This window comes from Tursiops truncatus, chromosome 7, assembly GCF_011762595.2.
Source record: "Tursiops truncatus isolate mTurTru1 chromosome 7, mTurTru1.mat.Y, whole genome shotgun sequence".
Classification (NCBI taxonomy): domain Eukaryota; kingdom Metazoa; phylum Chordata; class Mammalia; order Artiodactyla; family Delphinidae; genus Tursiops; species Tursiops truncatus.
In genome coordinates, this window is record NC_047040.1 from 85,822,181 (window position 1) to 85,834,554 (window position 12,374).

Genomic DNA, 12,374 nt, shown 5'->3' on the forward strand with positions numbered 1-12,374 from the left:
TTTGATTAGTATACAAATGAAAGTAAGGTAACATTAAAATGCCTGCCTTAAATGGATGGCTAAAGTGTAACTTGTGAGAGTTAACAAGAAAAACACATCTTAAAAAAAGGCAGGGGTCTCTGATTTATAAAGTAGCTTAACTATGAGAGGGCCAGTGGAGTCAGAGACTGGAGTTTTTAGAATGTTGATTATCTCTTTAGTAACCATGAGAGCATAATGTTGACCTTCTCCATTATTATCAAAAATAAAAAATAATAGTATTTCCTGAGCTCTTACTATGTGCCAAGCAACATGGAAAACATAACTCTGCAAGGCAGCATTATTATTAGCTCCATTTTACAGATGGGGTAACTGATAATTAGAGAAAAAACTCTTTCCCCAGGTTAGCTAATAAGTGGCAGAGCCCAGAATTTAAAACAATACAATATACCTAGAGCCCTGCTTGACCCAGTGTGCCTTTTTGCCTCTTAATAATTATAAGGTAATCAGTAGATTTGATTAGAAGTTTGATCCTCCTACTTCCATTGGAAGTCTAGGGGACTGGTCTCATTCTCATTGAACATATGAAGAAATCCAGGTTTCAAAAGATTAAATGTCACAACCGAACAAATTTTTAAGAAAAATTCTTTCCTAAACTCAGTTCTCTATTCTTTTTATTTTTAGTTAAAAAAGGAACATTTTTGTTTCACAATTCATATTTTCTCCATTTCATCCCCCAAATTCTCTTATCAGTTTTGATGGCTAGCTCTCTCGTCTTGTACAATATTCTCTTGTTGTCACTGTCTGTCAACATAGATATGGTACCTTCCACTCTATCATTTTCCTGATACCCTGTTCAGGAAATTTCACCCATCATGGTATTGATTCTTTCCCCTCTTTTCCACAACAGTATCCAGTTGTATTCGTCATCTCAGGCTGCCATAACAAAATACCATAGACTGGGTGGTTTAAACAACAGGAATTTACCATTCTGGAGGCTGAAAGTCTGAGATCAGGGTGCTAGTATAGTCAATTCTGAGGAGAGCTCTCTTCCTGACTTGCAGCTGGCTGCCTTCTGGCTGTGTCCTCACATGTGGCCGTGGGAGGAAAGGGGGAAGAAAGAGAGAGAGAGGAAGAGAGATCTCTTCCTCTTCCTGTAAGACCACAGTCCTATTGGATTATGGACCAATCCTTATGACCTCATTTAACCCTACTTACCTCCTAAAGACCCTATCTCCAGACATAGTCACATTCAGGGTTAGGACTTCAACATATGAATTTGGAGGGAACACAATTCAGCCCATAGCACCCATAAAATGATACCATGCTCTAAAGGATACTCTCCAATTGGAAACACTGCCCTAAGGGAATTCCTATTTTTGTTTGGAAAGAAGAAAGTGATCCTTTCTTCAATACCAGCACATTTTACTATCTTGCTTTCAACCTCCAAATAATGCCTTCCAAAAAAAATTGTGGAATAGGACATGTGATTAGAGATCATTTTAGAGTTTCCTTCAGTGCTTTACTGATGCTGTAGAAGATATGGGATTCCCAGAGTAATGTGAACATTTACTTGCTAACGAGGTAAATCCATACCGAGCAGCTTGCTGAGTCTATGTACACATGAAACAGCCACTTCCTCTTGCTTGAAAGAAATTACTTCAGATTCACATTTGGGAACTTTTTTCATTTCTGTATACTATTGTTAAATTAAGCGGGGTGAATGAATAGAAGCTTTTAAAACTTCTGAGTTATTAATGAAACAAATGATGAGCAAATTATTAAGTTTAAATGGAAAAGTTAGATCATTGTAGTAATGGAATCAGTAAATACAGTTTAGTTTAAAGGTAATATGGATAGCTTACGATTTCTGGGGGTAAGAGACCAAAATAAGTACGTATGAAATGTCACTACATATGCTCTAACATTTTTGTAAAAATAGACACAACCTTGGGCTTCCCTGGTGGTGCAGTGGTTGAGAGTCCGCCTGCCGATGCAGCAGACACGGGTTCGTGCCCTGGTCTGGGAAGATCCCACATGCCGCGGAGCGGCTGGGCCCGTGAGCCATAGCCTCTGAGCCTGTGCATCCGGAGCCTGTGCTCTGCAACGGAGAGGCCACAGCAGTGAGAGGCCCGTGTACCGCAAAAAAAAAAAAAAAAAAAGACACAACCTCTTGCTCGTAGAAGGAGCTTAGATATTTGTTGAATGAATATTTGTTGACTGAGTCAAGACAGTGACGCATTTACAAACTAGGAAATCCAGTGTTACCCAAGATGGCCTTAGAAATAACTCCATAAGTGTGGATGTTACATAAAGAAGCAAGGAAATGGGAAGTTTACTTTGATTTCCTCAGCTCATCTACACATCATTACCAACTCTCTTTTAATCCTCTCAAGAAATTTGGAAAAACAGATATTATCCCATTTCATAGATCAGAAAACTGAGGTTCAGAGAAATTAAGTGATTTGAATAAATTCACAAATACAGGAAGTACCGATGCAATACTGGGTACCAATACTACAGCCTGGGTTCTCCCCTCTTCAACATGCCCATTGCCTGAGTGGACTTACTTTAAGGTGCTTCACAGAGATTTCTCTCCACCTGTCCTCCCAAAAGAATCTCATAGGCTTACTGTGCAATTATCCCATTTGTGATTAGTTTCCTTGAATTAAGGTATTGTGCTTTTGAAAAGTGGCACATATTGAGCATGGAAGATGACTAGTACATTGTGGGAATTTAAGATTAGTTTCCAACAAGGCCAACAGGGAAGAACAGGGCATGATTCAAGGTAGATGCAAGGGGATGCATGGTGGTGAGTGTGGCAGGGATGGGGGCCCTGGGCCACTGGGAAGGAGCATAAAGCTCTTAGGGAATTAACAACCAGTTGGTGGGGAGTGCTTACAGGGGAGGTAGGAAGATAAAGATTCACTGTTTGCAGTTTACGCTGCAACTTTGCTGACTGTGTTCAATTACTACAGTAAACTTTGTGTAAAATAGAGGGTTTTGTGGTGCTTACCTCTTTTCGGGGGAGGAATGCGAATCATGAGAAGTGTGCATGCATCTGTTCACAAGGATGGCTCTGGGTTTGATAAACATGGGCTGTGGCAACATGCAAGGTAGATTTTCCTAGTCTCATACATTGTTAAGGACCTTAAGTTTTCTGTATGGGAGCAGTATATCATCAAGGGATTTTATAAAATTGCATAAGACAAACTGCTCATACTAGTAGGCGGTTAAATTAGCAGTGTGTACAATCTAAAACACTTTGGAATTAAGAGAGATTGACATATACACCCTACTATATACAAAAGAGATAACGAATAAGGGCCTACTGTATAGCACAGGGAACTCTACTCAATACTCTGTTATGACCTATATGGGAAAAGGATCTAATAAAAGAGTGGGTATATGTTTATGTGTAACTGATTCACTGTACTGTACACCTGAAACTAATACAACATTGTAAATCAACTATACGCCAATAAACATTTTTTTAAAAAGAGAATGAGGAATTGAGGCATAATTATTTAAGTTAAATAATACTAATTACATAAACTGTGTTGCCAGAAGAAGCCATGTATTGTAAATAAATGGTATAAATAAGGTATATGGAGAGTGTTAGATTTTCAGAAATGATTCTTAGAAATGCTGGTGGAAAAAAATATAAATAAACAGACTCATGGGAACAGAACCATCTTTTCCTTATGACAGTCATATATCCCAGCTATTTAAAGGACAGACATCAGAAAATGATGGACCTTAAACAGAAGAGAGGAAGCTGAAGCTTCTCTCTTTGGCAGCCTTCAAGAGAAGATGCTGTCTTGACTAAGTGTGTCATCCCTGGGACCATACATGGATAATGAGGCCAGTCTGATAGCCATAAATATGCTTTCAGTTTCAGCATGCCTTTCTCAGGCTAACAAGTAGGATTTGCTTGTTAATTTTAACTGAGGCTAGTTTCTATGGATCCTGTTTTCCTATCTTGTCACAAAACAGATTCTTCGTAGTCAAAGCAAGACACCCTTGCTCAGTATCCTCTCTCGGACTGCTGTCAATGTTGCATGTTGGCTTTGAAAATTTGCACCATGGGAGTTGAAATTTGGTTCAGGCACGAAACTCGAGCATTTCAATGACATGGCCTCAACAGCCGCGGTGTTGTTGGATGGCTGTTCCCCCAGAGCATTTGTGCTATGTGCATGTGGATGGTGATTGACTCATCTGTGATTCAAATTTGTTCAAATAATGTTCTGCCAGAGTTTCTTGTTGAAACAGCCTTCGTAGACATGTGCCATCTATTTTTTGAATATTAGCCCATAGCCATCTCCAGTAAAGAGGAGCAGCCATCCCTACAGCCAACCACCAAGCATAAGTCTGTCTTTCTGTTCAACGTTGTGGTCTTCAGACATCCAGTTTTAATTATGATAGACTTCCTTGTTTGTGATTCCTTTATTTAGTGAAGACAATGTGGCAAGAAGTATAGGGGGTGTATGCGTGCACATGAGAATGCTAGATTAAGATCTTTACTTTTATACTTTATAGGTTTATATAAATCTGCTTACCATATAAGTGATATATTGGATACATGTGGGCAACATGATTTTTTGATTATCTTTGATATTTGCTTATGTGGCTAAAATTCTAAAAATGTTAATTTTGTAATTAATTTCCAACACATTGTTTGGAAACAGTGAATAGTTTTTGTTATAAATCACCCAAGAACTTAGATCACTGAACTGCCTGGATGCGTCTTCCCAGTTGGTTTTGGAAAAATTATCTATCTTTGATTCCTATTTCCCTTCTCTTCAACTCTCAACATGGTTTCTGTCCCAGAATCCACAGAAATTGCTGTGATAAAATCGAATGATATTTTTTTCTGCTGTCATCCATATTAGCCTTGAACTGTATTTTTTTCTGTTACTTTTTTCACAGGTTTCCCTGATATCTTCAGACTTCCTTTTCTCTACTGATGTGTGGCCTTGGTGAATGGCCTTTTGGGCTGAGTTTCATCATTTGGAGAGGGAATGCATTTTCCCACTCCTCTGCCATCCCTACTATATAAAATATGCCATCACCTATCTGGTTGCCCATGCTTTTTGACTCAGGCTGTGCACCTCCTAGGGTCTAAAGTAGTATTTCCCAGGGTATCCTTTGTCGAATATTAATTCTTAAGGTGCCTCTTTGTGTGTATGCGTGTGTGGGGGGGGGGTGGTGAGGACTTCGGGGGATTGGTCCTTGTTTCATTAAGTGCTAAGTTTGGGAAACAATAAACACAATGTCTCTATCACACAATAGGTATTAAATAAATATTTATTGAATGAACAAAAGAATGAATGAATGAACATATTTACTGAACATACTGGCACGTGCTTTGGGAAGTTCTGCTGTGAAGAAATGTTTAACTTTAACCCAGCATTTCCAAAACTTGATCTCTCACAAAACCTTCTCTAGGGCAATACCTACACCACAAAAGCTTCTCTAGGGCAATACCTACACGTTCTGTTTCGTGATAAACAGAACACACCCTGTGAGACTTCAGCCTGAAGGGATGGCCGTACTGTTCTCCCTCCCCGACACCTGAGCTACATGTGCACACACTGAGCTCCCTCAGCCCCCTCTCTCCGTGCCTGCCCCACAGGGAGGCCAGTTTCCATATTCCAGTTGCTAAGACTCTCCTCTTTTCTCATTGGCTCATATTTGAAATAATCGTTGATGAATTATGCCCTCTCTCTGTCTCCTTAATCATCCACTCATTTGCATCACTTTTTTTCACACGCTATCTTCCAGATCTGCTTTGAGAAGCATGACTTAATCATGTCCTGAGGACTCTTATCTGTGGGTACTTATTTATGAGATTCTATAGGTTGAACTTACCATATTAAGTACTTTTCATTGAAATCTCTCAAAAAGATGTTTGTAGGCAACGTATTCCACATGACATACATTTTAGCCACAGCATTCTCTTCAACAACACATGAATCAGTCTCAATGTCCTAAGTCGATGTGACTTGCTTTATCTTATCACCTTCCTCCTGACTACCTCTGTTGGTCAGCTAAACATATGCTGGCTCCTCAACTTCAGCAGAAATCAGCTAAGGAGCCTAGAGCATTTCCTTTGCTTACCCTCAATCTTAGCATCGGTTTAAGCTCCGCCCAAATCTGGTATTTTCGGACTAATCCAAATAAGGCATTTGGCCATTCCTACAGGTCCAGCTCTACGTTTGTGTGTTTGGATGTGGGTAGTGCAGGGAAGCAATCAGATTTAGGTCTGGAAAGTACTTATTCCAGCTGTGTCTTTAAACATCCCTCAACATAGTACTGGGGTTTTGTGGCAATGCCTCTGGACCCACCCTGGGGGACAGAGGTGGGAAAGAAGGAGAGGAGGCAGAGGGAAGGTTCTACTTTTGTTTCAAAGATTGGCTATTGGTTGGAAAAAAGTTGGGAGTGGGGTCCCAAGGCTGATAACAGATTGGAAACGACTGCAGTAACCAGAATCTTTCTAAGAGTGAAAACATGTTTGAATAGGGCTTCTGAGAGATTCAGAAACAGGAAGGACATTCTGTGAGTAAGGTGGGTAGTAGCATTTCTTTAAGAAAAATTGAGGGGATGGTTAAACGGCAAGGCTGCCATGTGCTCTAGAAGGCAGCTCACTGGTATTCTTTCTTTTCTCTCCTTCACTCCTTACCTCTGTACCTTTCCTCTTCTCATTAGCACCTCTCCCAGAGTTGAAGTTGGGGAGGAGGAAGGAGGTGTTCGGTCATGTGCCTATTTGCATAGTTACTTCACTGAGTTCACACCAGGATAGTGTGAACATTCTGTCCGGTTCTATAAAAAAGCCAGTATCACCCCATCAGTAAGGTATTATTTGCTTTTTTAGCATAGAACCGTTTATTGCCAGCCTTCTCTTCACTGTACATTTCAAATAGCATCTGATTAAGAATGTTCTGGATGGGTTAATTAGTGTGGTGACTATTATTAAGCAAACTGCTTGTTAGTATATGTCTATTTGATCTTGGTATTGATGTGAAGTAATTGACCATAGAGCTACATTTAGAAAAGCTGGAATAAAGTTTTTTGATTTCTATTATGGCAATAAATAGTTTATATAAAACATGTCTATGAAAATATGGGTTTCATGTCACACACAGAGAATCAGAGTAGACTGTGTGGGATGGTAGTTGAGGATCGTTTTGTTTTATTTTGTTTTTTAGAAATAGTAATACATTTGTCCAGCTTACTTCAAGATCAGCTCTGCTGAAACAAAGTAGTAAAAAATTATTACTGCAGAATATATGAAAACTGAAGTAATTTTAGCTTCCCTCACCTAAAGGACGTATTTCCTTTTAGATTTAGCTAATTGCCTAAATACTTCTTTGGGTAACAATCACTCTATATAAAAGACTATTAGAGAAAAATATGAGAAGATATTGTAAACAAGGAAAGCATAGCACGTAACCACCTTCTTTCAAGTACTGGATTATCATCTATATTATTTTTGGTATTTTGTCCAGTTCTATTATTAAGTTTCCCTAGCTATAGCATTTCCATAGGGAATTTATTCCATGAGCTAATAAATTACACCGTCAGGGAGTTTTTCTGGAAATTCAGCTTAAATTTTCCCATTCTTAATTTTATCTCATTACTCCTAGTTATACCCCCTTGTACCTGGCTAAATAATTATTCTCTTTCCTTGGAGATTCCTATTATGTACCCCTCTAGTTGTCACTTAACCAGGCTATTCATATTTAGCTCCTTTAATCTGTCCTCATAAATCAATTCTTCCATTGCCTTAATCATTATTATTGCTTTTCTTAGAACTCTCTAATTTTCAAACATATATAGTTATCAGGTGCCTCAGATGAAATCAACATTTGCACAGTATTCTGCTCCCACAGGCTTGGTCTCTCCCTGTCCTGTACATCACATTCCATAACCAAGCAGCATCAGTTAGTTTGCTGGTCCAATCAGCCCAGACTCATCTTGTCAAACTCCAGGAAATCTACATAGTCTTTTCCACATGTCCTACTGCTTTCAGGTTTATTTTATTTTGTCAATTTCATAATATTAATAAGCTGAGTTTTGGGTTTCTGTCCATATTGATATTCTGCATCTTCCCATGTCCTTATTCACCACCACCTATCTAGTCAGTCATCCGCAACCTGGGTTAAGGTGGGATTCTGTTCATCCTTGAGAACATTTAGGAAATGTATTGCAAAAAAGCAGGCCTAGCACCTTGTCCACAGCTAGATTCCTTGTCAGTGACCAGTTCCCGTTGCTTACAAACCTTTAGCCAATCTCCCATCTCTTTTAATTTGCAATTTTGCTCACATGCTGGCCAATATAAAGGGATTTTATGAGCAAGATGGGTCATGATACTGTTTTCTAAAATGAAGATATGTTGTTTCAATGTCCATTGATTTGTGTGTGTGTGTGTGTGTGTGTGTGTGAATCCTTCGTGCACCAAGTTTGTAATTCTGTTAAAATCCTTTTTAAGCTTGCCTTGGTGTTCTTTATCTGACATAAACAAATAGGTTACTTCGCTTGCGCTATTGTTGATTTCCACATATGTACAGATGTTCCTTCTCTTACCATTTGTTCCATTTGTTTAGGAGAAGTTGAGGATATTGTCATAGTCATGTTTTTTCTTTTAGTGGTGATCGATGGGAACTTTCCTATTGATTTTTAGTTCCTTAGAATCTCCTCAATATTTTGAATTTATTTCAGGAAGAAAGTTGGTTACCTCCCTTCATGATTTTGGACCTGTGAGATCTGAAACTCTAATCTGTATATGCCCAAGTTTCTTTCCAGTTTTTAAAAAATAAACTCTCTAATTTTTTATTAGAGCAGTTCTAATAAGACTGAGGTTGTGACCACTGAGTTTTTAAAGGTCTGTGGATGAGAAGAAACATTTTTAGTACAGCATTCATTATAATTCAATAAATTTCCTTAACCTAATAATCTAAAGAGAGATATTAAATTCAATGTTCGTTTTTTAAATGGAAGTATAATGGATTTACAATGCTGTGTTAGTTTCAGGTGTACAGCAAAGTGACTCAGTTTTTTTTAGTATTTCATATATATATATATTCTTTTTCAGATCCTTTTCCCTTCTTTTTACATTTTAAATCAAGAATTAATGTATTACTTTATAAGGGCATACCAAGGAGGCTAGCCCCATTCTTCGTGTTTTATCTGTCCATATGCAATATCTACTTCATCCACTTATGACAGGGCACGGGTGTGGGGGGAGGTGGCTTATACAGTAAGGTGATTTTTCTCAAAAGGCCTCACGAAACAAGCACAGAGCCCCCCACATCACGCCTTTTGCTTCTAGAATGTACATAGCATACTACAGCCAGACTGGATTTCCAGTTCGCAGCAGAACCCACACTGTTGCTTAGCCTTGTTCACCTGCCCGTTGGTTCGGAACTAGCGATCGCCCATCCCCCTCTCCACGGCGACCTTCTGACTCAAGTCACTTCTTGAGCACCATCTCTCCTCACCTCGCTTGAAATACATGGCCTCGTCCAAGGCTTTGGGGACGCACTGGATTCCGCACCTGCCACCTGAAACGGTTCTTTTCAATTCCGTCTCTCTCTTCTTCTTCCCTCTCAGCTTTGTAAGGAAGCACGGTGTGTGTTCTCTTGAATAAGGCCCTACTTCCCCTGCAGCAAGCATCCTGCCATTATCACACCTTATGATGTTTTTCTACTTCCATTTTGTTGGGTGTTTTTTTGCGGTACGCGGGCCTCTCACTGTTGTGGCCTCTCCCGTTGCGGAGCACGGGCTCCAGACGCGCAGGCTCAGCAGCCATGGCTCACGCGCCCAGCTGCTCCGCGGCATGTGGGATCCTCCCGGACCGTGGCACGAACCCATGTCCCCTGCATCGGCAGGCGGACTCTCAACCACTGCACCACCAGGGAAGCCCCTCTACTTCCATTTTCTAAGACTCTTCTGTTTCCTCAGGATCCTGCTCCCTTCCCTAGCAAGTATCCCCAAGCGAGCACCCCTGTGGACATGCACCCCATTAAAGAAAACTTGACCTTGCCTTCTCCTTTCTTCTCTTTGTCCCCCTCTCTCCCTAACCAGTGTCTGGTTTCTCTCTGCCCTCACCCCACACGAACCGCCCTGGCAGTAGCCAGTGATCTACGGTATAACGAGGCCAAAATCGCCCTGTCCTTTCTGCTGCTGTAACACCTCTGCAATGTTTCACACCCTTTTTTTTTTTTTTAACAGTTTTAAGAGCTCTTGGTTCTTTTTCCTACCCGTGCTTTAGGAGCTCTTAATTTACCTCAATAGTGTGATATTACTCTCAGATTCCCTTTCAGCTCTTCCAAATGTTCCTCATTGCTTTCTTTGGTTCTGTGGTTCTTCTTCCTCACCTACCTCTTAAATGCATGTACTCTCCATTTCTTCACATACTCCACAATCCAGGTAAGGGGCCGAGTCTCTGCATGGGGCTCAGGGCCTCTGAGAACACCCTTGTTGTCCGGCCCCAGACTGCCTCTCTATACCTCAGATCCCGGGACTCAGACTCTGCCGTGCATCTTATTCCCTGAAGAGTTCATGCTCTTTCACACCCTTTTCCTTTGATCACACTGTTCCCTCCATTCAAAACTTCCCCCTCTCTGCCTTTCAGAATCAGTCAAATAAAACCCTCTTTTAGCCTTTACTTATCCCCAAGTCAGAATTAATCTCTAGTTCTCAGTTTTAAAAGTTAGAATGTCCATTCTTGATATACTGTGTTCCGCCACAGGTTCCTTTGTTGTTCTCAAGTCTGTCTCCCACTCTGTCTACTGGTTTGCTCCCTAGTACTTGGTGAATTCCTTGGTTGCATTTTATGTGTTTGCTTCTATCGACAAGTAGCAGATATCGAACTCTATGACAAAGCATTATGGGAAGAAAGGGGTGAGATGGTAATGAAAAAAATATAAAAAGATACTTCAAGAAATATTAGCAAGGGACCAAGCTATGTGATCCTTATAAAACCTTAGACCATTTGGGAGCCAATAAGAAGACGAAGTCCAACAGATGTGGTTTTGGATTAGCTGCTGACCTAATAGTTGGGCTTCCCTCGTGGCACAGTGGTTAAGAATCTGCCTACCGATGCAAGGGACACGGGTTCAAACCCTGGCCCGGGAAGATCCCACATGCCGCGGAGCAACTAAGCCCGTGTGCCACAACTACTGAGCCTGCACTCTAGAGCCCACAAGCCACAACTGCTGAGTCCATGTGCCACAACTACTGAAGCCCGTGTGCCTAGAGCCTGTGCTCTGCAACAAGAGAAGCCACGACAATGAGAAGCCTGCACACCACAACGAAGAGTAGCCCCCGCTCGCTGCAACTAGAGAAAGCCCATGCACAGCAACGAAGACCCAACACAGCCAAAAATAAAAATAAATAAATTTTTTTTAAAAAAAAGAAATATTAGCAAAGTCAACTTAATAAAAACGTGTACAAGTGCCCAGGAATACAGAACAGTCATGTGAGGAGAAATACCCAGTGTTAATTCAGGAAGTTTCAAGCATTTTTGTAGGTTAATGAGCAAAAGTATGTTTTGAAAATAAACACTGGGCCATGTCATGACTGGAAAACATAGAACTCCAGAAAGACAAGTAAAGAAAACGCTAAACCATCGCTCTACCCTGATTTTTTATGGTATGTGCAGTGCAGATTTTTATAGCCACAGAAACTCTTTGGAAACCAAAGACAATCTGGTCTAATTTCAAACTTTTGAACTTTCTCTTGGTGACTACTGCTTTTTGTGCTCTTCCTAGAATTTTTGTTATATCTTTAGTTTTTTTTTTTTCTCAGTTTTTATACATCATCATCATGTGCTTACAGAAAGGTAAAGAGCAAATTTTAAATAGTATTTTCACTAAACGTATACTGCATTTTCTTTTTGTAACAGATTCATGCCCAGGCACAAAGCAGCGCACTTACAGAAGATACCCAGCCTTAAAGGAAATGGCGGTGTTGCTCCATCCATGGCCCTTCCTTTCCAACAGGAGCAGAGAGGTTCTGAGAATTTATTGAAGAATGTTGATTCAGAGTCTGGATCCTGTGATGCTGCACAACAAGAAAACCTGGGTGGCTCAGTAAGGCAGGAGTCATACTTGAAAACATTCAGCTCATCAGATAATTCAAGCACTCATCATGGGGAACATAAACAAAATCCGTGTAACATTTGGGCTGGAGCTGATGATCAACAAAGACCATTGCATATTGTCTGGCCTCACAGGTGGTAAGTGTAAGACATACCAATTTAGTACGTTGTCGAACTGGTAATAGAAAATATATTCTGATGATCGACTTAGTAATTTGTTGTCCCTATAGCTTTGGAAAAAGATCATTTTAATGTGGCAGTGCTACCAGTGTGATGCCAGGGTGGCACTACT

General features: G+C 40.3%; 1 protein-coding gene across 1 annotated transcript in view; it reads left to right on the top strand.

The window, feature by feature from the left end:
* The window catches only part of GTDC1 (glycosyltransferase like domain containing 1), a 382,423-nt gene that overhangs the window by 307,176 nt on the left and 62,873 nt on the right, over positions 1-12,374 (top strand). The window contains exon 11 of the mRNA XM_019925526.3: positions 11,888-12,220. Coding sequence (XP_019781085.1) covers positions 11,888-12,220 — 333 coding nt within the window. The remainder of the gene's footprint in view (positions 1-11,887; positions 12,221-12,374) is intronic.